Raw genomic sequence first — 27,541 nt, 5'->3', positions numbered from 1 at the left:
TTTGCACCCCCCCCCCCCCCCCTCCACCTACCTGTCTGCGCAGAAAAACATTTTTGCAAGGTTATATCATTCGTGCTATCAGTTCTTGAAAATTATGTGTCACTCCAACTTTGCCTGATATGTGGCTTAGAGGAAATGGATGCCAGGAAGTAGTTCCTCTAGTGAAAGTGAAGCTCCAAATGGGTTTAATGGCTGTTCTGTGACGAGTCTGACACACATTGGACACGAAGAGCAAGGCGGTAACTGAAAACCAGCAATCACCCACATCAGACCCTGCTCACCTGAAAAAGGGTGCATGTCAAAATTTTTGGTGTGCCGCCTCCTACTTGGCAGCAATGACCAACAGGATGGCAGGGTGCGTCGACTATTATCTTGACGAATGCGATCATCAGCCTTTTTGTTTTTTTCATGTGATCTCCCAGACAACCCTTGAAAAGATGACACTGAAAAAACACTGATGAAATATAACTTTTTATGACTTACTTACTATTAATATAATTTCTTCAGCTTCGGCCGGACAAATTAAAAAACTTAACGGGCCGCGTGGTCTTGACCAGTGATTAGTCAGTGTCACACTTGAGGTCTTCCAATTCTTCTGGGTTCTTCTCTCACACCAATTAACTTCATGTCCTCTTTCACTCCATCCATGAACCTCCTCTTTGCTCTTCCTCCGGTCCCCCTGCCTCTCAGTTCCAACTTCAGTACATATCCACTATCTCTCCTCTGCACGTGTCCAAACCATCTCAGTCTGGCTTCTCCGGCTTAATCTCCAAAACATCTACTGTGCGCCGTCCCTCTGATGTTCTCATTCCCGATCCCGTCCGTCCTGCTCACTGCCAAAGAGAAACTCAACATTTTAATCTCTGCTACCTGCAGCTCAGCCTGCTGTCTTTTCCTCAGCGCTGCCGTCTCTGAGCCTCACAGCATCGCTGCTCTCGCCGCCGTCTTCCACACCTTTCCTTTCATTCTCGCTGCTGCTTTTATTAGACATCACGCCTGACACTTTTTCTACACCCTTTCTGAAACCTGCAAACGCTCGCCTATTTGCCTGTTTTCTGCACTCTCTGCTGCTCTGCCAACTGGCAAAAAAAAAAATATATATACTGTTTAGCCTGATGCAGGCAATATGAACTGGTGGCGATCTTAATTTTTCATTTTAGTTTTGGTTTGCAGTTTAGCTGCACTTGAAGTGAAACACATTGAGTCAGCCTGCAAGGAAATGCTCAGCAATTTGTGCCTTCCGTGCAGTTTCCGAATCGTGGTCGACTCTCAATACGTGGGGCAGACAGTGGCAATACAATAGTTCAGAGGTCAGTCATGGACTTGGGGGGATAATTAAGGGTTGCGCCACTGACTTACACAAGCTGACCTTGTGGCTCTCTGGCCTTAATGAGTGGGAGAAATGACAAAAAAAAAAGGGAACAAATCACGCTGGAGAAACAAATGACGGCCTTCCCACACTAGCTCCACAGCCCTCAATGCCAAACTTTCTCGCTGCTTTTTCCTTGTCTCATATTTTTTTGCTCTTTCCATTTCCACTGTATGTGTGACCACCTTGTGTTGTTGCCTCTCCAAGGCAAACGTGTGGGCCTTTTATCTGTCAAGTGCAGACATGTGCCGACGCGTGATATCGGTGGGGTTACGGTCACTTTAAATGTTTAATTAACATTAAAATGTGCCTGTGACATGATGCTGAGCACAAAGAGGCCGAGCACAAAAGCACCCCAAATTGCTCAGGGAATTGCAGCTTAAGAAATATATAAATAAAACACCCAGAGTCTAATTTTGTCCTAATGTTTGTGTTGGATGAGACCATTCACTGTTCACTTCAGGCTGTATTGATTATTGAAGTAATCGCAGACCGAGGCTGCATGAGCGAGGAACAATGTGCCAACTATTTCAAAATTAGCTTTGTTTTTTCCAGGCATTGTTTTTCCACCTCTCTTTATTTGTGCCATGATGCATACCAGTAGGATGCAGAATGCAATCTCATTGCCCGTTTCATTGCAATCCCACAATCACTTTTGTGCGAGATTGGAAAAAAAAAAGAAGTGAAAGCCGGGGAACACCCGGCCTCCCTTCTCTCTCAAGTTAGCTTCTGACAGTGTGGTAATAATTTCCCTGCTTCCCAGAGATACTACATTCCTCGTTAGCGTTGCAATGAAAGAAATGGATTTGATGAAGAGGAGTGTAAGCTCTGACTTTTTTTTGGTGATGATTCCTTAAAGCTAAAAATCAATGTATTCGGAAGAAAAAAAAACGATGGTGCGCAATATAGTTTATAACAGCACATTACAGGTGCAACCACTGATTAATTCATTTACATCTCTGTCTCTCTCTCTCTCTCTCTCATTCTGTGTGTGTGTGTGTGTGTGTGTGTGTGTGTGTGTGTGTGTGTGTGTGTGTGTGTGTGTGTAGAGCTTCTTTTCTTTGCAATGATTGGCAGGTCAAAAAAATAACAGGAGAGAGTAAAACAATCCTTGAGCAGTTTCATTATGCAAGATAGCAAACAGGATTTGAAGGGTTGAACCAATTAGAAATAACGCAGTTATAAGACACAAAATTCTATGTGCAGGAATTGTATTATTGCATTACAACCTGTTGAAATGTCAAGGCGTTTTACTCCTGGTATTTCCATTGAAAAAACATTTTGTTCGCATCACGCTGGTGCATCTATTTATGATCCATTTCACTCTGCAGCCCTTTCATTGCTGATCCTCAAAGCGGAGAATGAACAAAACAAAAAAAAGAACGGAAAGCTTGCCAAACGTTTGAGTAGCTAATGAGCTAAAGCAGCGTGGGGTCGACTTCTTAACACGGCGGGTGGGAGTTGCCAAAAGTTGGACGCTGTAATCAACCAGTGAGCTACGTCAACTGGCATGCGTGCCGGGTTTGCCGGGTTCAGGCAAAGAGTGCCAATCAATGTTGTTAGAATAAAAAATAAAAAAAATGACTGGTGCATTGTTCAAACACATGCACAGCATTTCATCTGCTTCCCCCTGCAACGACTGAAGGGCGCAGCTTTCTTTTGTCAGGAAGGCAAACTACCTGAGAGGTTACTGACAATAGTTTAACATGTTTTGCCAGTTGGCTGTAGCTGCGTTTCCGTTACATTTTTTCACAAAAATAAAAGCGTTATTGCTAAAATTTCGACAAAGTAAAATTGCTATTTGCAGGTATTTCCATTGAGCGGTGCGAGGCGCATAAGCCACTATTGTCGTAAAATGTCGTCCCATGAGAATTCCCATAATTCTCGTAAAGTTTAGGTGTTTCCATTACCAGTTTTTTATTGCGATATTTAGGTTTCGCGCAATTCTAGGGGTAATGGAAATGCAGCTATCCACCCGTTTCTTGTGTCTGTTATTTTGTATACAGCAGTTGCAACAGTGGAATAGGGGCCTACCGGCTTCCACAGCTTTCACGGTGATGTTGTGCCAGCCCGCAGTTTCTCGGTCCAAAACCTTGCCCAGCGTGATGGCGCCGGTTTCCGGATTGATACGGAAGATCATCTCCTGGTCCGAGGTTGGATCGATGGAGAACCTGGACCAACACGAGGAGACAAAGAGACACAGAAATCAACATACAGGGCTGATACCTGAGAGGGTGGAATGAAGAAATAATAAATTATCCTTCTCAACGTCTTTTAAAAATGTTTTCCATTGTTTTTCTTCTGAACCTAAACCCAAAAGCTGACTTTGAGCTCCAGAAACTGGAAGTTGAACAAACTCTATTTTAAAGGCTGCATGCTTTCCAAAAGTAGTATGGGCCTCCCAGCACTAGGTACACCTCTTGTTTGTGTTTTAAATTGTGGGGAAAAGTGGCAAAAAAAAAAATCAAGTGCATCCTTCCTTATGTTTTATAATGTGTGCTCTGAAAAAACTGTAGAGTCAAGAGTCAACACATTCTTCAAAGAGGTTCCTTTCTCTCTCTCTCTCTCTCTCACACACACACACACATACACACACACACACACACACACACACACACACACACACACTCACCCTTGCACGAACACGGCTGGCTGACTCGTGATGATGACATAAAATATAATAAAGCAACGTGGGCATTATAAGATGCTACTAAAGGCTCTCTGACAAACTGAGGCTGCATCGTTCCACCTCTCCTGAGACTCAGTGCGACACATTGTAGATATAAAATTTACGATCAATGCACCCTGAAGACAAAATGATATAGTGGCGAGAGGGCCACATGTTTGTGATCACACATTGATTTATTGATTTATTAAAGGTTAGGGTTGCAAAATGATGATATATGAATCTCCAAAGCTCAGCAACGAGATTCTGCAAACCAAGCATTTTTTTAAGATCACTCTAATGAATAAACAAACACAAGCAACTCTTTTCAACCAAAAAAATGGGATCAAGGGATTGGCTCCTGCCATCGAGTCACGGAGTCAATCCATCAGTCCGGCGCTACAGCCGCCACCATCACTGCCGTTGGAGCCAAATCACAAATTTGACATGGAGCTCAAGTAAAGCCAGCGTCTCTGTCCATCCTTGGCTCATTAAACACTTGCTGTCATTATTCAAAAGAAAAGAACTAGTGCCAAGTGAGGCTGTGTGTGGAGTTTGTGTGTGTGTGTGCGTGTGTGTGTGTGTGTGTGTGTGTGTGTGTGTGTGTGTGTGTGTGTGTGTGTGTGTGTGTGTGTGTGTCTGTTTATTAAGCCTTGTGCGCTGCAACCCCGCACCCCCTTGGAATCAAAAACTCTTTTCATGACCAATTCTCCACATTGCCTTTGGACAATATGAACTCCACGGCTGCCGCAGTGGCATTCGACTCATTTCTACTCCCTTCAGACTGCAAGCTGGCTATTGTGTAGGGTTTGAAAAAACAAAAAGAAAAAAAGAGAGAAAAAAAGATCAACTGTCGACGGAGATCCTATGTTATCATCTCACTTATCTGCAGTAAATAGCCGTTTTGCACACAACCGCCACCACTCGGGATGCGTGGTGATTATGCAGGTTTTTATTGGGGGTGTGTTCTCTCGCACCAGGGGCCGTGAGCTCGCTAGCAGGGCCCAGCAGGTGGCTCCTCGCCAAAAGGCTCTCACTTGCTTTTACTCAATTAGTCGCTCACTTACACAACAAATTCACACACAGGACCCCCGTGCACACACACACACCCACCCACACACAGACACACACACACGTGACTGCACACATACCACGCTCTTTCAGCTGCAGGCTCCAAGAGGTTCTGCTGAACGACAGTGGCGCCATTGTGTTTCACTTTATTACACCTGGAACTCTGGGCCTCATGCATTTTTAATTGATGTAATTTGCACAGACGCCACGCGTGTCAGTGTGTACTCTTTCAGTGAGGCTGTCTTCGCCCCTTATCTACATTCCCCTCTCACACTGCAACTGCTCCTCCGAGGACCGAGGACTACAAACCGGAGACCTCTGTGGGGAAGAATTGCAGATTTTTTTTTCTTTCTTCCCTTTTTTATTTTATAATCGCACACAGCTATTGGTGATGGGGAGAAAGAAGCCGAGCAGAGACGTTCTTTGAGACTGCACTGCTTTCGCTCTCTATATTTTTAAAAATAGCCACAGTTCGCTCAGAACTGACATTTCTACTCACGCACTGATAGCGACGGAAGCCCTGCTGACATTTTGTTAATCCGCATGACCATCCTTGGGTTTGATGAAGGTAAAAGGTGAAAAAATAATCTGTTGGCATGGTGCCATCCAGGAGTGTAGCTGAGGCTGCAGTCAGGTTCGTCTTGAAATGATGATGGTAGCAACACCTTGTCGGCAAAATACCCATTGTGTATCCATTGTCATGTTATATAATGCCAGTATGGCAAGTCCTGTTGATATTTTAGCTAAAATTGGACTGTCAGATCTTAGCCGACGTCAAACAAGTATTGCAGAGATATTGCCTGTTTGTTTTTTTTATTGTCTGTTGTTGGTTTGCATTGGTCCTCTTGACAGGCTGCCATAGGCGCACATTTTTTTTACTCAATGAAAGGCAAGAAAAGCCACACGTGTTACTTTTCCATTACTCAGTTTCAGCACTACTCATCTTGCCTCAGTTCGACTCAACTCAGCTTGGATCATTTTCCACAACAACTGAGCACAAGCTTGACGTGGGTGGGGTCGTCATATTCACATTAACACAATCACTTTTCAGTTTTTTCAGCTTCTTTCAATGAATTTTTAACGTTGGCTGTGTACCCGCGAGCTGACGTCACCTCAGAGACTTCACAGACCTCAAAATTTTACCGTACCATGCCAAGCACAGAAACGTCTGCACCTTGTGTTATGGCATCATATTGGTTAGCTAGCACGTCTGTTCGTCTACTTCGCTTCAGAAAAAAACACAGTCGCTGTTGCAAGGTTTTTGGCAGGTTTGGCCTTTGTGAAGTCTTGAATCTTCTTGTCTCGTCTCATTCTGCCAAAGCACTGTGTGTTGCCACTGTTGCTAGCAAACAGATGCTACCACCTAATAGCTTAAAAACCAATTAGAGCCAAGCTAAGATGGTCGTGGTAAAGCCCAGATAGATAAGAAAGTGAGTGAGCCACTCTCTCTTTCTCTCTTTTGTATCACAGTTGTATAGCAAGCAAAATTGGATTCTCACCTTCACTACATAGAGTCCATGTCATGCAAAACACTGTTATTCATTTCTGACTTTATTCCATATTGATTTGTATTGCATGTATTAAACACAGAAACAGAGAGGGTTATGAAGTAAACAGCTGCATAACTGGCACGGTCTGTTCATACCTGATGGGTTTTCTACTCTCGTCTGGATCCTTTGCACTGACGATGCCAACCAGAGCTCCTGCTTTTGCGTCCTCCTGCACTTCCATGATGGTGCCCTCTGCGGGCTGAAAGGTGGGAGGCTCGTCGATGTCCGAAACGCTGACTCGCACAATGGTCTGGTCTCGGAAGGAACCCAGGTCCACAAAGCGTGGGTCTACGTGCTTGTTAATGGCCTCCACCACAACGTTGTGCGTGCGCCTGCTCTCAAAGTCCAGCGGCTGAAACGGAAAAAAAAAAAAAGATAAAACAAAAAACAGAAAGAGAGAAAAAGACATTAAATTTAAGTGGCATCCTGCTCTGTGGTGACATCAATACCATGGAGCTTGCTAATCTCAGAGCTTTACTAATAAATGAAAATAGACTGTTGCATAATTCATTCACGCCTTTGAGTCATTCATTGAGTCTGTGGATCTCTGAGCAAACAGTGCATCCCAGGCCTTGTCTGAGCTAATGGTTTCTCACAAGTTGATGGTGTGTCTGCACCAGCAGCTAACCAGGTCAGCGCCCGTGAAACTTTTGTGTCACTCCGACAGAAAACAACCCGCCTTTTCTTGTATTTCTGTCACCAAACTTCAGGTTGGAATAAGTTGAAAACAGTTGAGCTGTTTCAAGAGACTCTGAACTGACAGCACATGTCAGACTCAAGTGGGCGACCAATCATCACCCCCCCATCAAAGGCCAATCGTCATCCTCTCACAGCACCTTGAGCTTCGGTGTCGGAGCAGACCGCATCAGCTTACTGACGAGAAAGACAGAGTGCTCCAAAAAAAAGGCAAGGAAGACAAAACGAGCTATGGCTGCAACAGAGAAAAGGAAGCGAAAACGCCTACATCTTGGTTTCAATCATTTGATCAATGGATTCTATGATTAGAGGTGACAGAAGTCGCCATGGGTGACAAAGACGCTGGAAGTATTTATTATTAAAGTTTTGAGCAGCACTTAAAATAATAACCACACTGACCTTGCCGACTTTGACAAGGTGCTTGGGCACCCAGCTAAGTATTAAGAATCAGTCAGCAATAAATAATACTACACACAGATCGAGCTATTTCTTCCCAAAAGCTATATACAGTAGTATTGATCTTGTAATATAATGGTTGGTTTACTGATTCTAACAACAACATTTCAGAATGCGCAATGTTGTACAATTGTTTTTAATTATTTTTCTCATTTTAGTGCGGCTTAACTAAACAGCAACAACATCAGGTCATGAAAAAGCAAGAGATGCAAGAACACCCTGGCCAATCAAAGGCAAAGAAAAGCAGAAATGGCAATGACTGGAGAAAAAAGGGCTCAAACACAGCAGCGAGAACAATGTGAAGTACAAAAATACAATTCGGAAAAATAAAGTTAAAGTTAAAGTCGCAGTGATTGTCACATCCCGAAGGATGCAAAATTTGTCCTCCGCATTTGACCCATCATCCCCTGAGGGAGAGCGGTGGGCAGCAGCAGTGCCGCGCCCAGGAATCATTGGGTGATCTAACCCCCCAATTCCAACCCCAAAAACTGAGTGCCAAGTAGGGAGGCAATGGGTGCTATTTCTACAGTCTTTGGTATGACTCGGCCGGGGATCGAACCCACAACCTACCAGTCTCAGGGTGGCCCCTCTACACTAGACCACCGAGCAGAACTCATTGTTTTTTGAACATGACAACCAAATAATTTATCGGTAAAACATAAGGAAACTAAGTAGCTGGATGCAAATGGTTTGGCTAGAAAGGTTCAAAATAGCACTATTTTAGTTCTGCCTACCCTTTATCCGCTACTGCTCGGAAGGAAAACAAAAAGGGAAAGCCGCAAAACTCCTGTGTACACAGTTAAAAAAAAAAGGGGGGCGGGGGGTCTGGAAATCTTCATCCTGAAAGAAAGATCTGGTAAAAGTAGTATAATAATAATAAAAATAATAATTATAATGACTTTTGTAAATTTTGGACTTTTTTTTACAAGCGTAAATATGAGAACCATGACGAGATGTTGGAGAGCAACGCAGAATTCTGTCAGCTGTACCTTCTTGATGGAGACAACAGCCCTCTGCGACTCGACATCAGCGCTGACTTTGAATAGGTCTCCTCCCTCTTTAATCAGAAAGCTGACGTCTGTGTTCTCCCCCATGTCCAAGTCCTCGACGGTGACGCGTCCAACCGGAGTGCCCACGGCCGCCCCCTCGGACACTGTAAACTGGTACATCTCTGGAAGGTGGAAGAAAACAAAAAACACATTTGGTGAGGATGTTGATACAAAAGCCAGCAATGCAAGTTGCAAGAAAATACCACAACAGACAGAGAATGGTGAACAGTGGTAGCACTGTGGTGGGGGCCCTATAGGATGGAGGACGAGGACAGAAAAATAGAATGATGTCAGTAGGAAAAAGAAGAGTGGGGTGCTGGGATACTGGATAAAGGAGATGGATGCGGTAGTGGCAAGAAAAAGTGGGGAGGTGGGACAACTGTGAAACTAATAAAGATAGAGGGTCTCCATGGGGTCGAGCATTAAGCTGAGGTTTGGATACGTGGACAACAGCGTGAAATGGAATTCAGGTGGATATCATGTGTTTAGTATATCAGCATGTTTCCATTTAATTGTAATCACAATAACACTTTTTGTCAACACATTGCATTTTTTTTGTGGGTGAAGTGCTTTTTATAGCATTATCTGCAAGATTTACAATTGGTTACAAAATAGATTAATCATTTATTATGTCCAATGTAGACTTTGGATTAGAAATTGGCTATAAATTAACAATGAATTATGAAATTAAAGACGTGATCTGAAGCCATCTTAATATTACAAATGAAAAAATAAAACAGACCAATGAAAAAAATGTAAAGGTTCAACCGGAGTTCACTGGAAAGAAGCTGGAAAGACGAAGATGAGGAGCTGAAACTTCTTTGTCTCCTAGACATTGATCGTGTGTGCACATCAAAGTCCTCACAAATAGAGTCCGCCCTCCTTCCTTTGCACCTTATTTAACAGTCAGCTCTCTCAAGTCACTCCATTTCCAGTACAACGGAGTGGAAACACTCCAATCCCATGGGATTTATCCTTCTGACTGGGTAAATATGATTTACTTTGATAAAAAGAGGATTTTTACGGAACTAAGAGATGGTGTGCGGAGAAATATCAAATGCAATCAACCAGGCTGTCAGATGGTGATCCTCCAGCTGTAACAAAGGTAATAGCATTACTATTTATCTCCAAAAAAAGAAGAGCATGGAATTAAATTCATGACATGACGCTGCACGGGACAATTTTATCTACAATGCCAGTCATCATTCAGAGGGAACAAAGTCACTTTAGGGTTAGGGTTAAGGTTAAGATTAATATTAAGGTTAGGATTAGGGTATAGGCGAAAGTTAGGGTCAGAGTCAGAATTAAGATTAGTGTCAAGATTAAGGTTCGGGCTATGGATATGGTTAAGATTAAAGTTAGGGGTTAGATTTAGGATCAAGGTTAAAGTAAGGATTAAGGTTATGGTTAAGATTAGGGTTAGGGTTAAGATTAAGGTTAGGGTTAAGAATAGGGTTAGATTGGATAAACGCTCTAACTCTTCCAATGTTAATAGTTTTAGTTAGGGTCACAGTTAGGGTTAGGCTTCAGGTCAAGGTTAGCATCTAAATAACCTGAAAGGATGAAGTTGTTTTAGAACCTGCCAATTCTAAAACAACCTACCGTAATTACCTTGGTGCAGGTGAGGCAGACTGCCTTTTTTTTGTGTGGAACCTTTTGTTTTTAAAAGTGTCAAAACCTACCTTGCCATTGTGAATCCAAAACATTACAATGAGTTAGCCATTAGCCATATTGATCTATTCCCGTTATAGCTATGTTATAGCGATAGCTATGTATCCAATTCTTATGGTTAAGATCAGTGTTTGCAAAACGCGCCATGCGCCCTCCAGTCGCGCCTAGGCTGACGCTTTTCCTCATCATCCCCCTACCTGTTTTTAATTGTATTCTACTGCCACACACACTTTTTCATTTCTCACCTCCTTCCACCTTGCCATTTTCCCCATTCCAGGTGATGCGCTGCCCTTACACTTTGTCTCAGGTGGGATAACAGGATATGAGTGGGCCGGCGGTGGTGTGGGAGACTCACTCTGTGTGAAGCGCGGAGGGTTGTCATTAACGTCCGTGATCACGATGGTCACTGTGGTTGATCCGGAGAGTCCTCCCATTTGTCCTGCCATGTCGGTTGCCTTGACAACGAGCTCGTAACGATCCTGCGTCTCACGGTCCAGATCAGCCACTGCAGTCATGATGATCCCTAATGATGGAGGGATAAAAGAGAGAAGGAAGGAGATAAACAGATTAATACAGAGAGCAGGGAATGGCAAGACAGTAGGGCATGGTTTAGAGCAGCGAGCTGCACTTTTTCTTCCACCGAAAAAGGAAATACCGTACAGTTGGTTATTGTGCAAACCTCCCTCCCAGTGTACCATAGAGACAGGAGTGCAACACATTAACACACTCCCCCTCACACTGGCTGGATGCAGGAGATTGAGGAGATTCAAATTTGCGGCTGTGCACGCAGCATTTTATGCCTGAGCTGTATTAAAATGAATAATATATAGGGTCAGAATGAAGGCATGTCTCAGCCAGCCCTGAACAGCATTACAACTCTTCCATGGTGGCAGGGACTGCAATCAAATTTGAGAAGTGCAATTCCAAAGAGCAGGCGCTGCAGACGGAGAAAGTGTCACAGTATGGAGAGGGAGAAAGAAGGTGAGCACAGGTTGCTTTGGCGGCTTCTTTTTCTCCACAGTGACACCCCTTTCATTTAAGAACAGACCCTTTAAAGTAATTCATTTTGATGGGTAAATAAGCAAGCCATTTAATTTGATATGAGTAAATACGTAATTAGTAATTATTATTATATATTTTGACTTTCTGACTTGCAGATTTTCTTTAAACTGTGAACTTGTACAAAAAGTGTTATAAATTAGTAATGGTTTGAAAATAAGTGAGTTAGACAGATGGCGTGAGTCCGATTGAATGTTTTTGGATCTGATCTGATTTGCCTATACGTCACGTGATAAGGTCTGAGCTACATCCCATCATCTGCCAGAGCACTTCCCTTCCAAAAGAGGATCCGACCCCGGAATATTGCTCTGTGGTGGGTGCAGGGTTGGTGCAAATCCTCAGATCCCAAAACTCAAAGAAAAGATGATCTTGAAATCTCGAGCTCTAGAATCCCAAGAAGAAACTGCACAGCTGAGTCTAAATGCACTGCTGGTCCAGAGAGCCCAAATAATTCCAAGATTTTCCAGATCCCCAATCCTCAAGCTTCATTATGATAATGTTGAGTTTTGTTTTGTTTAGTTATTTTGCAGCTGCAATATATCAGTTTGTGGTTTTTCACAAACTTTCATTAACAAGAAGGGTTTCCGTTATATATATAGACGTTCAGTGGTCTTCTGATACGGCAGTCTAATGGGGATCACCAACCCTTTATCCTTTATCCTTTGTCCTTTATCACCACATCCCAATTAGGTGTACACAAAGCTAGTCACCCTGATTTGTGGCTTTGAACTTTGCTTTACAGCTCATAAGCACAGCTGACAACAAGCTGACAAGTTGTTTAAGCAAGACAAAAAAAAAAAACAGCAACAAAAAAAAAAAACATGTCAAGGTGAGTGTTAACAGGGAGGGGAAAAGAAATTTAGAAAAAAAGAGAACCTGCAAGATGGAATTCCCGGACCGTGATGCCTTGTCATTGTCATTGTTAAGGCAAGTGCAAATTACATTATCCTCGTAAAGTTCTCATGAGACAACCAAACTGTGTTGCTCAAGCAGCCAGAACTGTGCGCTCTTCTTTTTTTCGTTTTTTTCCTTCGCCGTCTCTCCCGCACCCACATGCCGGCACAGCGTCATCTTTCGGTTGTCATATCCGTTTCTCGTTAGCCCGGCAGCAGCTTGAGAGAGCGCGCGGGCTGGTTTACTGTGCAGTGGAAATAAAATTCCCTTTTACCCCCCTTGGGATTTTTTTTTTTTTTCCCACATCAGAATCAATTGATGCATTTCCTGGTCTCGGCATGCCGTCTCACTCCCGAAGGTTTGCATTGTGCACAACTCACTGATTCCAGTCACATTTAGCCCAGGGTCGTGTTCTGTGCTCCGCCAGAACACAGTACAATGTAGAGGCAGACCCCTCCCTCACCCAAGAAGGCCAGAGGGGATGGCATCTAAATCAGGCCTGTCAAAAGTATAGAACCAAACCCACAAGCATCCACAGTGCATCGCAGCAACGCTCGTACATTGTTTGGCAGCTGCTACATGGAGATGAGCCCACAACAATAGCGTTCATTCAGCCCTCACAGTCCTTATTCCATGCACAGCACACAGATTTTTAGGTCTAATCAATTTGGTGGAGTAATAGAGGGTCACAAACACCAATTTTGAAATAGCGCTTCGCTGTCGGAATTTTCTAGAAACTAAATGGCGCCGTTATTATTATATATTTTTTTTTATCAGTTGCACATTCTTTCTTTTTTATCTCACCGGGCAGATGTCAATGTCTGAATGAAGACCTAATTGACCAGAAGCAGTTACGCCACGCAGGAGCTTCGCTCGGCTTTTGAACCGAAGTGTCGTCACAGCATTTAATAGACAGCGAAATGGCCGACCGAAGGTGCAATTCGAAATGGGACGCGACACTGCAGCCTCAGAGAAGGGAGAGACACTGCTTAAGAGTAGCTTTTGAAACACACAGAGCAGACAACACCAGATAGTTTACTTTCAATTGCTCAATTACTTCCATATCATCCAGTAAACCTCAAACCCACAATCATTTGAAACCTTTATTAGGCTTAAGATTGCGTTACTGGGCTTGAGTAAACACGCTGATGAAGCTCTGAGTCTGGTTTCCAGGCATCCAGGTATCCATTCCAAAGGGTTTCCCCTTGTGGAAAGCAATGGATTAAGGTACAACATATCCATCTTTGTCACTGCCATTGGCCCAAAAAGTGAGCGGATGCTGTCCGGCGAACTTAATGGTGCACCAAGCTACCATACGCAGACCTGCTTTCTTGCAAATGCGCATATTTATGTATAAAGAAAAATGAGAGTGTGGACTGTTAAAACTGCTTTTTCCTTCTTTAAATTCCAACAGTCACTTCATAATTGAGAATGGATTTGTAATATATGTAGCTGACATCGGCATGCAGCAGCAATTTTTCAGCCTGCTCTTGAAAGATAAAGGTTATTTCCTCTCAGAGCTGTTTAAACCATTACTCTACAAACACCCCGACAATTCCACAATGATCAAAACGACAAAAAGGCGGAGGTTGTGGGGAGGGGGGTCGGGCGGGGGGGGGGGCGGGCGCCGGTTATTCTGTGGTCGGACTGAGTGAGATTAATATTAATGAGGCAGATTTCACAGCTGCGCCGTCGCCTCTTCGTTTTGACCTTCTTGACTCACACCTATTAGGCCGGCCTGTCCGCCTACAAAAACGTGGGGAAGGCACCCGGGAAGAAGAGGGCTTGTGATACAGAGGCTGGAATGAACCTCTCGCTCTCCCAGCAAGTCCCTCCATGGCAGAGTCATTTATCATCGGCACTAGCAGGCCAGCCAAATCAAAGTGGTGCAGACCAAAAAGGAATCATTAAAACTTTTGTTGCTCTCCCACGGGGGGAGACGTTCAGAGACAACACGGGTGCTAAGCTACATCCATCCGAAAGGTGCCGGTGAGGTGAGGCTACTCCAGTTCTCTGAGCTCAGACCAAATGGGTGCTGGGAACTGGGTGCCTTTCATTTCGGACAGCAGGGGGGCTCACTGAAACGCAAAACTGGATGTCTTGCAAATAAAACCCCGAATATGACAGGATTTCCAAGGGGAACATTGGAAGTGCGCCAATGCATAATCATTACCCTCAGTAACCAGGGTAACTGTAAATTCACATTTTGCAAAAGCATTTCACTTTCAATAAAGTAAAGTAATGTATTATGTTTTTTCAATCTGCTTAATGCTCAAGCACAGCTAGTCTTTGAGGTTTTGTTCATCAATTTTTCTTCATTTGAAAAATATGCAGACTGAACCGCTGCAACATAATTGGGTGAATTACACTTATCATGAAAAAAGGAAAAGAAGAACTGCAATGAATGATTGTTTTTTGTCACTCTTACCCGTGTGTCTGTCGACAGTGAAAAACGTTTCCCCTTCAAGCACGCTGTAAACCACCCGTGCACTGCTGCCGTATGTGGGGTCGTCAGCGTCTGACGCGGTAACCTTCATAACGGATGTGCCTGTTGAAGATAGACAGCCAAATGTCAAACCACAGAATATCAGACAGAAAATGGAGAGCCCGCTGGGACCCAGCTCAACAGACAGCAGGAGGCTCTGCGGTGTCCTTTAGCGAGTGGCTCTATTAAAAAAATAACACAAGTTAAACAGTTAAACATCAAAGACCTCAAAAAAAAAAATCCCATCCCATTACTGTTTGCATGTTTAGCAGATAAGGCTAGATTGATAGCTAGATAGATGTTGCACACAAATATATGCGCAAACATTGGCAATAATATATGGTTGTGTTGCAGATTTAAGGTGTTAAAGTCAACATTGTTGGCTGCAAAGAAGACAAGAAGCTTGAGCAATCTGAAACAAGACTCCTAATTGCCAACAGTAGAGCAGAGTACACAGTTTGCACACAGTGACTACATATTTGTATTTTTGGCCTGGCAACAAGTCATTATTTCCCACTCGGCGCAGTATATTTGCCAGAAGCATGCACACACAAGCCTCTGGCGGCTAGCACATCCCGCTGCTTAGTCGCGCATTTTGCTCATAGCTCAATAGAGCTTATGCAGTTGTTGAGTTGTTTTTTTTTTTTTATTATTGTTATTGTTCTTTGGCTTAAGAAGCAGCAACAAGCTTGCCTTTGAGCAAGACACCCTAGCCTTTTTTTTTTTTTTTTTAGCCAAACTGTAAGTTATTTCTTCTGCAGAAAACAGAAGACAATGGCGCTCGCACTGCACATTCTCAAGGGCAAGGAGCCGCTCTTTGTCTCCAGCCTTTTGGCCAGTGAAATGGGTAATTCCTGACAGCTGGTGTTGTCCACCAAAGGTCAGTGCTGTAGCCTTTCTTAGAGCCCTGTCATGGCACTGTCCAGCCACATAATGACCGTATGCTAATGATGCTAATTAGTGAGAAGTGTCAAAGCGCTGTTTGCTTCCTGTCATCTGATGGTGCTCTTGAGGGGGAAGGGACTTGGGGTGGATTATCATTAAGCCACCCAGCTATTAACTCCAAGGTTCGGATCACAAACCTGTCGCTGTGACCCGCCGCACTCTTTCTGTTCTATGTGCACGAAAAGGTTGGCCAGTTCGCTGCCATACGCTCAAGCATTAAATTGTGGCAAACAAGGCTTTCAAATTGCAACCCATTCTGCAATTTGTCTCAAACAAAAAGAAGTAACGACGCATTTGGTTCGACATTTCTTATGTGTGAAATCGTATTTGCTTCTATCTGTGGGTTGAATCGTAATGGACTGCAGCCCCCACCGCCGGATTCGAAGCGACTGCGCCCTTACGAGAGCGGACTTTTAATTCAAATTCATGCAGACGGTCGTCACGCCGGCATTACCTCGACCAAATATGCAAAAGTACACACCGGACTGATCCTTGAAGGATCAAGATATGCTGCAACTCTGCTGGAGGATGAGTAAGATATGATTCTTATTAGACTGAATATATACGGCTATGGAGGCTGAACATTTTCATTACCGGCAGCAGGCAGGGGTCTGTTAATTCTGCCTACCTGGTCCGCTCAAGTGCTGAAGGTCCAACCAAGCCATTTCCATCCACGGGATTACTCTGTTATCTTAATTTTCCCAAGGCAACAATCAGTTTGGAGCTCAGCTGTTTCTAGGTGCTGGCTGGCAGCAACGTCAGACGGCTTGGAAGAACTATATAAATGCAAATGCTTCTTTATTGTGTTTATATTAAAAGGAGAACTGAGGCAGCTAGTTTGGCACTCGGGCTCTTATTACAGCTCTGGCATGCACCGTTTTTTTTCAGTGGGAGAAATCAGTACTTACAGTATCTGTTGGCAGGCACAGCGTCTCACACAAGCAGATTCTACTGTGTGATGGACTTTTGGGATTTTGATTAAAAATAAATAAAAATAAAAAATAAAATATATGTATGCACATACATTGACTTTTCTCCAATTCAAACTAATCACACAGCAAGTGATAAAAGCATGTCTAATGGGGAGACGCTCCACATACTCATTAGCTCAAGAGTTGTTTGTTTTTTTTGCCTTCTGAGCAACTCAAACTTCAATCACAAATCGCTCTCAGATGAGTCGGTGGGCACTGTAGCAATAACAATTTTAATTACTAAAATATACAGGTGTTGTCTCCTTTTATTTCACCCCATGGGGACACTAACTCAGGCAGAATATGGCCGGATTGGTTTGATGGCTCAACGCTGCACTTCATATTATTCAAGTTAAGAAGCGATATCAGAAATGAAGAAATTGCGTGACTGCCAGTAAAAAGAGAAAAATGACACCCTGCGTGCAACTCTTTGCATGGGAATGTTACATCAGCTATTACAGCCGAGCACAGGGGTGTTGTTGCTGACGACAAAGACAAGTTCCAAGTTCCTTTCAAGGTTCCAGATTCACAAAACATCTGAGTTACGTTTGAGCAATTAAATGTTGGAATGTCAGACTGACACTGGCGCTATTAGCTAACAATAAGTCTGGCAATCTCACTGCCTTTCTTCTGAACATTCATCTCTCATAAGCACTGCGACCCTTGAAATGTCTTGTCGTCGTATGTTAAGCAAAAGTATACGCCGCAAGCACCGAGACAATTATGACCGCATGTCCTATGTCATTGTGCAGTGTTTGCTAAATGCATTTTCATGGGTGAGAATTCATGCTGCATAAGCTTTGTATATTAGTGTCGTAGTGCAAAAACTAGGGCAAGGGGTTGATTATGATTTGTCATTATCCTCAACGGTGATACTGGTTTATTACAGACCAGAGCACAATTTAATTTTAATCCATCACAGGTCACATTTTAACATTTCACAACTGTGAACCAAAAGCGTGAAAAGTACCAGAGAGCCTCTCCAACTTCTGCAGTTTATTTACTGAGCTTCTATTATGGTGATTATACTTTCCCAGCAGTGACCAAAGAATTTGTTTTAAAAAGCAACAGTGTTGAACAATATTTCTCAAGGCGACTGCCCTTTGCATGAAGGAGCAGACAAGGTCACAGCACCTTAAGCTGCCATGCAACTATAATGAGGAAAGAATTTTGCTGACCATTACGTTTTCCAGCAGGGTGAAAATTATTTAAGCATAATTGGGGTTGCATGGCACTGGTATGACTATAACTCGGTTATTGCAATGTGATAACTGTCAGCAGACACATGACTATAAAAAAAAAAAAACAACTCACAACACACCGTGGCTCAACAGCTGATTAAATTAAACCGGATACCCTGAAGTTACAATAACAATTAATAATTTCAAATTAAATCCTTTTCCATTCATTAAAGCGTGTCTTAGTGGAACGCATGATAAACTGGATGGTGATGTGTGTGATTTTCATGCTGTAAAGATCGCGAAGCAACAACGCCACGTTCAATGGAATCTAATAACACAGCCGCGCTCTATGTGTAGCGAATTAAATTAAAACAACGTTCCTCACTCATCCGTTCCAGTTAACTTCCAGTCGCAATCACAGGAAACCTGGCGATGGGACTATCTATTTTTTCAAGGTGCAGGGAGGGGAAGGGTGGCGTTGGCTCTACAGTTTATGCACAAATTTTTTGCTTAATGGCATCAACACAGGCTGTCAAAGTGGCTCCCGCACCATTCGGCCTCACCGGGAGAGACGGTTCAATTACTGAGCGGGAAGCTGGAGGAGCGCACCACATGTGAGACACTAGACTGACAGCTATTTAAGAGGTGGCCTCGTAAAAGAGATTTGTGCCCGTCTCAGCCGGTGCCGTAGCGCTGCGAGACACAGCGGAAGGGATCCGACGGAAGCCCGAGTCTCTTCCCTCACTGCCTCCGACCTGCCTTAATCTGCGAGACTGAGTGCTCCCCGCCTGCATTATGGATCATTTAGTAAAGCCATAAAAGCTGAGGTGTTTTCACATGAAAAGTTATTTCATCGCCCCTTGTGCTGTGATTCATTCTTCACTCATCCACAAAAATGCCTCGGGAGAAAGACAGAGCTCCGGGGGGGGTGGCGGTGGGGGGGGGGATTCAGGAAGTAAAAGCGGGATGTGGAAAGAAATCCGCTCCGCCATAAAAGCCAATGGCCGGCTTATTTTGATCCCCCTTTCAGATCTCAACTAGGATTGAGGGATATTTTGCATTTTCCCCTGTTGGCGATTGTAAATCTGACCGCTTATTTTTTTTTTTTAGTCCTTGAACTTTTAATAAATCAGCTCATTATTCCAAGTGTAAATACTACTTTGGCCCACGTACTGCTCTATTTACGGTAATCCTCAAGAAAGAACAAATCAATGCACCTAATAAATTCAACATCAGAGTTTTGACCTTCTTGCTTTTCAAAAAATGCTGAGCACATTCTAGGTAAACTTTTGAAAAGTTGCTTTGAAATAGAATAAAAAAAAGACACGGCAATGCCGCGTTTCGAAAGAGTGCTTTAATCCAAATGAATGACATTAAAGGACTTATCCTTGGCATGACACAAATTTTCAAACACCAAATTCTTAATACAGGCATAAAGACTACGAAAACTCTTTTATACGTAAACGTATAAATCGTCCCAAGATAATAAACAGAGCAGCTTTGTCTAGAAGGCTTTTTCTTTTCACACTTTTTATTGCCCCAACTTGTACATTCAGAAAAATTGTACTGACGTCAGTGGTCTGGACAATTTTGCAGCCTACATGCCTGACAGCATCTCTTTAATAATGAAGAATAAGCAAAGGCCTTAATCAATTTCACAACTGCCTCGTGTCGCCATGCATATCTGCTCTGCCCCTCCCCCCCGACCCTCCCACACGCACACGCACTCTCCGGTCAAGAACCTCTCCAACATGCACACACATGGCCAAACACCCACGTACCAGTCCCATCCAATCATGTCAAGCACTGTTTGTCAAGCACACTGCTGGACGTTAGTGGTCATATTCACAAAGTTGCTTGGCAGAGTTTATTGATTGTAGGCTGCTCCTGTCTCGTCAAGTTGCACTCTCCTGTAAACTCGCCGCTCCGAGTGTCTCATCCGTTATTTCCGAGACAAGCCCTGGCTGCTCTCGTGTCGACTGCATCAATTTACAGCAACCGAGGCCGAGCCAACCCCCCCAGACCATAGGAACAGGAATAATCCTCTTGTGGAGGTTGTACACTACATACGCCAAGAATACAGACACGGTCAATGCAAAGCTTAATACTCACTCGCTTAATTGTCACTACTTTTTTTTTGGTTCAGGATTTTTTTTTTGGCCAAATGCTGATAGAAGTTGATACCAAGAATGAAGAAGATGGTAAATAAGAACAGTGAGGCTTTGTGCTCGCGCTCCTCTCATCTTCAGTCTCGGATGTGTCTCAACAAACGCCCACTGAGTGAGCAAGGAACATGCAGAGTGACAGTGTGAACGGGCTGAAAATCAGCTATAATTATGCTGGATATAAGCCAAAAGCTTGATAGTTGCCTTTTGTTACCAGAACCCTGTTACCATGTTACATTTCCAAGGGGACCGCTATCAGTGATGGACCTGCCTGCACCACACAATTCAATCATACGATGATGGAACTTTTTGGTTGGTCCTATTCATTAAAGGCAGTTAGCAGCAGAGTTCTGTGTCAGATGCTGGTCCCACTGGAAACACAACATGGTAAAAGAGTTCTGGTGACAGAAGAGTGTTTCATGCTATTTGCATGTGATCATAGAGGCCTTTAAATCTGACGATGATAAAAATCACATATTGCCCCTTAAATTTTTCAGCATGTCCTATTGTACATCCCGAACCAAATCCCCAATTCTCCAGCCATACAGAAGGAAGCCTCATGAGGATTCCCCAGTGCTGCCATGGAGGCATTAAAATCTCAATAATCTCTGAACCTCACTTTAGGTATTTCATGAAGCCTGTAGCCTCTAGATGCCTTTTGCAGCAGCGGTAAATCTCCCCACACAGATAGCACAGATAGCACGGGGGCTTATCGCTGTCCTCCAACAAAGTTTGCCCGACGGGTGTTTTTTTTTTTCTTCTTTTAACTTGAAATCAATACAGTTGCGGTGCAGAATAAAATAATCCTCACAACCTGCACAAATACAGCATTGTGGCATTATCAGAGACAGCGCTCGCCGAGGTATGGAGAATTGAGGGACAAGCCTCAGAGGCTGATATCTGTTTCGCAGAATAAAGTGCGAAACGTCGTCTCAACACGTTCCGCTGCCGCTCGGTGGCCTCCGCGGTTTGTCGCTTTCCCAAATGAGCCTTTATGTTTGAGAGTGCAGGAAGTTGACATTGAACACGGAGTAAGAAGGAACAAGTGCAGTGCAACTGAGTCCTTCCCATTAGGTGGTAATTCTAACTCTAACTAGCTTCTGCCATTAAACCGGATGAGGATCGCCTCAAGTCCGTGATTGGACGGTTTTGTCCCGTTGACAAAGGAAAAGAAAAATCCCCTTTAGGGAATTGTTAATCTTTAATTCTTTATGTTCAGACAGATTTCTGCACACGCTACGGTGACAAGCTCTGTGAGTCAAATGACTCAAAAATCTGATTGTCTTTAGTTACTCATAAACTCTTTTCTTCTTATCATAAGGACACATGACTTTTGTCAAAAAATCTGTTTGCTTTCGTGACAGAAGGGTTTTTGTAAAACTGAGAGGAAATGGAAATGTTCTGAGCTATTACTGTAATATCAGCCAAATATGTGGAGATTAGGTTTCAGCTTAGAGTGCTTCTGTCAATGATACTCTGTATATTTCACTGAGATATATTGTCTGAGAACTTAATCTATGCAAAATGCTAAGCTTTAATACTATATACCATCGGAAGACTGTACTTTTTTTCATTTTACTGTAGCTTCAGGGTTTTTATAAACTTTTGAGTTTTAAAAACTCTTATTACGCAATAAGCAGCAACTATGTCTGCCAAAAAGCTCAACAGACGATTCAAGTAAAAGGAAAAGAAGAAAGATTGTCAATACATGTGCATCCACACAACACGACATTCTTGGCAGCTGCATGTCAAAATTAGATATATAGGAGTAAATAAGAGTCCTTGTGGAGTTTTTGATGATACTAATAGGTGAATTTAATGCTCACACCCTGGTGAGGGCATTTCATAGCACGACGAGACGCAGAGTGCCTGAGGCAAAACAGGAATCTCAGAGAAATGTCTCCACTCCGCTCACACCAACAGCCACTCTTATTTATCATAGCTATCCAACAGGGGTGTCCATTATTACCCCCTAGAAAACAACAGACGCTGGAAAATGCGACAATCTCCTTCAAAGGTGGACACGTTTTTCTTTTGCAGCGATGAAAGAGTTTAAGGGCCAATATGCACCGTCTCAATCACTTCCACTCGATGTACTGGCTGAGGCCTTAGCAAAATATTCCTTTTTTTAAGGGGGTAGGGTAGGTTGAGGGGGAGGGGGGTGTGCACTAAGAGGAAAATGAATCCGACTCTTGATAAACAAAAGGCACACAAAGAAGCACTTAAGTGCAGGTGATGCAACAGAGGAGAAGAGACAAATAAACTTTATATTAATGATGTATCAAGAAGTATTTCAAAAGCATCCACGAAGGGACCACTGCCGTCTTCTCGGCAAGTAAGGAGGGATTTTCAAGATTCTAATTTACAATCCAATTATCCAGCTGTTATCTGACTATACAAACAAGTAAAGACTTGATTTCCAAAGCAATCTGTTTCTTTAATAAGTCACACTTCTTCTCGCTCACCAAAGAGATCATTAGGCAGATGCTGATTGTGAGAGTACCATTTGTTTTGATCTTGTTCGCGCAGCAGACGGTCACAACATACGACTCGCTCGCTTTGCCAATACCAAAAAATTGATGCCGCCGTTGAACTTTGAAAGCCGGATCACTCAGAATTAGCTCTCCTCTAATGTCTAGCTCAGCAAATAACTTGATGGAAATCCTGGAATATAGTTTAAATAGGTCATAATTTTCTCCAAACCCAGCATGCTTCTGTCTTCCATTTGAAATAAAGGAGTGGGGGTAAGAACTAGAAACTAAAGCTGCTTACAAAAAAAGAAACAAACAAAAACTAAGACAAAGAAGAAGAGGATGCCGGACAATGACAAAACTGATGACTCATGGCTAACAACTAATAAAGCTGATTAGTCTGTTGGAATGTGGCAAACTGATATCACTGCGTCCAACCAATTTCCACAGCTTTTTCTGAAGCAGACAGATGTGCGTCAAAGTCCAAAGGTTTGCTGAAAAGAAGCCCAATGGATGAAGCTCCATCAAAAAAACATCACCCACTTGGTCCGAGTTTAATAACATGACACGGATACACTAGACAAAAAAACTGTACAGCTCGACGGCTGTTAAGGACACTAGACTGCTGAAAGTGTAAAAATAAATAAAACAGATTTGGCTAAAAAGTAGGATAAAGTTGAAAAAGAAAGCTACTGCCTCTAACTCCAAAGCTCTAAAAAAAAAAATAAATAACACTCTCTTACAATATGCCATTTAGCTTTAGACACTGAGTTATGTGTTACAAGTATTTATCAGCCGGTTCAGTGCTGCATGGCAGGGAATGTCAGCTAGCCCATCACGTTGCTAAGCAGCAGCGACGGTGTGTAAAATGCACCCGAACTTGAAAATAAAAAACAAAAAATATTACATTAGTGCAACGGATTATTGGGATGCCATTTCGTTTTCGCTATTTGACAGAGCCAAAGCAGATGTTCCCGCCTTTACCCAGCACCCTTTGTTCTGAGCTTGGCAGCTGACTCTGGCTTCATATTATCCCAGTTCTACAGTGCATCTATTGATCTTTCTGAAAGAAAGTGAATCTGCAGTTTGTAAAAAAGAAAACAACAAAAAAAAAGACACACAAAAAGCATTCATCGCTGTTATTGCACAAACACCATACCTCCATGCACTTTTCTCGCACCCTTAATATTTTTGAGAGCGAGTAAAAATCAAAATAAAATGTAGCAGCTTTCTCTGCTGCCATATGCCTGACAGGCAAAGCAACTTCTTTGCTAATCTATTTGCCTTAAAACCTTCCCATGCTAAATATAGGCACTGTGATATTATCCTCCATCGGTTGCTGAGACAGTGTGAATGGCCAGGGCTGTGGGCCAAATATCAATAGAGGCTCTGCAGAATGGTTGTTTAAAATGGAGAGTCTTGTACCTCTTACATCCCTTGCAAATGGGCACAAGACAACACAAGCTTGTAGCATCTCAGGTGATTAACAGTAACGATGGCTACCCTTTATTATTATTTTTTTAATGCGCAGAATGGAGGGGGGCTTGAGTCATAAGTGAAAGATGACCTGTTGGATTGTGAGCGAGCAGCCATTAATCAAACAGGCCTGAAATAAAACAAGCTTTTAATTTTCTAATACATCTTTATCTCCTTTCACCCCGACGGCAGCTAATAAATAGCAGTAAATTACAGTTCTGTTTTCCAATAAAAGTCTACGTTTTCTTTTATGTATAATAAGAGTCGTGCTGAAATACTCTGTTACATGTGCATTTCACTGAACAGTTGGTGCTTTAGCAGAACAGTTGGTAGAAGAAAAGAAAGAGGGGAAAAAAAGGCAAACGTTAGACGGTCTAACTAGAGCTTGTTGAGGTTGAACAGCTTGGATTTTTAGTCCTTTCCAGTCGTTGGGCCAAGGCCGGAGTCTTTTGATGAGATACAAAGCCACATCACAATCCAGTATAATGGTTCTGTCTCCATAACAGACGTTCACGCCGCACAGCCACCTCTTTCACACACAACATTTATCCCTTTCTAAACTTTAATATTTGTCTGCACGTATAAGAGGAATCAGAGACACAATACCTTCTACAAATATCAAAGGAAGGGAGGTGAAGAAGGACAGATAAAGGATTTATTGCTTTAGCACAGTTATTAAAATGTATGCATCGCGCCTTCTCCCGCGGATTATCTTTTAACTTTATTCAGACAATGCGGCAGCAAGGTGGAAAAAAGATGGCCTGACTTTCAGAGTGTCAATCTGTGAATTGCCTACCATCTGATACTGCGCCCCACCAGGATTCTTGTATAACTATACATTCACACAGAACCTGTGCTGTATTTGTCACTGGTGACAAGTCAATGTGGAGCACGATAAAAGTGAATGTGGGGCGTAGCCATCATTTCAGAAGTGAAGGGAACAAATTGTTCAGAGGTCTATTGAGTGATTCATCATTCGTTCAAATTCAACTGCACCTCTCCTTAGCAGCTAAACAACTATGTACATATATATATATATATATATATATATATATATATATGTATATATATATATATATATATATATATATATATATATATATATATATATATATATATATATACATACACATATATATATATATATATATATATATATATATATATATATATATATATATATATATATATGTATATATATATATATATATGTATATATATATATATGTATATATATATATATATATATATATATATATATATATATATATATATGTATGTATATATATATATACATATATATATGAATGACTCTTTATGACTCAATTAGGTGCCAAATTACTACAAAAAGCTCCCTAAAACACCATTCAGGTTAGCAAGTTATCCGCAAACAAAATGCAATGAGAGAGACAAGGTAACAGGTTAACAACAACATTAGCATGCTTGTTAACTAGCTTAACATGCATGTTGGCATGAGATTGGAAACAATGGAATGAGTCGTCGTTTAGCTAACATTAGCTAACATCTACGTGCAACAGCATTGCTCCGCTGAAAAAAGACAAGTTGCATGTTTATTGTTGAGATCCCTGAATCTTCCCAAGGGGATTGTTGAAATATCTATCATTATCACTATCGGCATGATTTTACCCCCTTAACGTAGGCCACTTTAGGCATATTGATTCAGGCCGCAGACAGTCTCATGGTGTGTTTCAAGACATCTAGGAAAAACACGTTATTGCCCGCTCAATGCGACTTGAGCAGTTGAAATGGCTGTAAAGAGTGCAGGGGACTGAGCGCACGGATACGAAAAGTGATGATTGTATGTCCCATGCGTACCATGCATCCAAAGCATATGGACACAAGGAGAGAAGCTGGAGGTGTGTAAAAGAAATATCTGCTGTGTGTGTTGGTTTAGTCGGACTGAAAAGGCCGAATGAGATGCACTAAAAACACTGCCTTGTTTTCCTCCTCTTGTAACTGACTGAACTCAGTCTCAGTGTTCAGAAAAGTAGAACCTATATGTTAAGTTTAAGCCACTTGTAACAGCCCAGTAAAAGGTTCCCTCAAGGACCACCATTATGATAAAAAACAACAACAAAAAATCTCAGTCGGAAGACAAAAATGATCAACTTTAACAAGAATAAAATGCTATATGCCTTGCGCCAATATAATACGGAAACTTCAAGAGCACAAACCTGGAAACAAGAAAATCACATTTCCTGCTTTATGTGTCAAACATAATCCCACCTGAATGGAGAGGTATGTAGAATCTCCTTGCAATAATAATACACTCATTCCGGAAGTGTTCTCGACGAAGTTACTGCATTACTCAGAGGCTCATTACAAAGACGCGGCCGGCGTCGCGGCGCATCTCCATCTAAATTCCCTCGGCTGGCCTAACTGTAGGACATGCGCGGCTTTCAAAGCGGCATCCAATCACTCACGCGGCGCAAATCTAATTCAGGGCCTCGCTTTCATTAGCTACCGAGCGGAGAGCAGGAAGCGCTGCAGCACTCCCGCTTAACCAACGCCGTCGCTGCTGCAACTCCTGCTCCGCTCGCCCTCCCCCGATCCTTTCTGAAGTTAACTGAGCACCAAATAAAGCAAACGCTCCGGCCCAATTTAGCCAGGATATTCTTGACATCATGCGCCCGATAAACGGACATACGGACAGATGTTAAGGAAGATGGTAGAGGAAGCTTTCGCCGCGGCAGGCAGGCGGGGGCGGCCCGGGCGACAAAAAGCGTGCGCCGGGAGACACGATGGGAATGATAAGTAAAAAATGAATGTGCCTCGGGCAGCTGAAAGATTACTTACTTACCGTTATGACCTCAGGTTGTCTGGAGGCAGCTCGCCGTACAGTTGGCCGTAAAACAGCACACTGAGCATATTACCGCTGTGCGTAATGCATGCAACCTGGTTCCACGGCCACATAAAACACCAGCCTGCCTCAGGTTGCAGGGGCTGCGTCTGATTTATCACCCTGAATTATTCATCCCATCCAAAGTTGGAAGCTGCTCTGGGACTGAAAACCAAGTCAGAGGAGCCAAAAAATTGTCGCAATTATGTTTTTTTGTTTTTTTTTTCGAGTGTCCACTCGAAGGCGTAGATCGGTCAACGTTGATAATTCCGAGTATTTACTACTCATCCAGATTTTCACAGAGGCACCAATGAATTTTTGCAATCCGCATATTTATGGATCCATGGCAGGTCCAGGAAACCTGTAAATGCTTGTGAGATTCACAAATGCGGCTTTTGGCCGGAAGGCGGCAGCAGATATTTCTGAGGGTAAAACATGGTTTTATTGGTGCCTTTTCACATGAGCAGCGGGGAAAACACATTTATCATGTTTGACTGTAATACGATC

At 42.7% G+C, this 27,541-nt stretch overlaps 1 protein-coding gene across 1 annotated transcript in view; it reads right to left on the bottom strand.

The window, feature by feature from the left end:
• cdh22 (cadherin 22) overlaps positions 1 to 27,541 on the bottom strand; it is a 73,149-nt gene that overhangs the window by 33,501 nt on the left and 12,107 nt on the right. The window contains exons 3-7 of the mRNA XM_076024834.1: positions 14,909 to 15,028; positions 10,883 to 11,050; positions 8,797 to 8,978; positions 6,751 to 7,007; positions 3,404 to 3,540 (exon numbers count right to left, since the gene is read on the bottom strand). Coding sequence (XP_075880949.1) covers positions 3,404 to 3,540; positions 6,751 to 7,007; positions 8,797 to 8,978; positions 10,883 to 11,050; positions 14,909 to 15,028 — 864 coding nt within the window. The remainder of the gene's footprint in view (positions 1 to 3,403; positions 3,541 to 6,750; positions 7,008 to 8,796; positions 8,979 to 10,882; positions 11,051 to 14,908; positions 15,029 to 27,541) is intronic.

Source organism: Nelusetta ayraudi, unplaced genomic scaffold (genome assembly GCF_046127955.1).
Source record: "Nelusetta ayraudi isolate G7.1 ecotype Tasmania unplaced genomic scaffold, CSIRO-AGI_Nayr_v1 ptg000017l, whole genome shotgun sequence".
NCBI lineage: Eukaryota > Metazoa > Chordata > Actinopteri > Tetraodontiformes > Monacanthidae > Nelusetta > Nelusetta ayraudi.
This window is presented reverse-complemented; position numbering and strand designations above follow the sequence as displayed.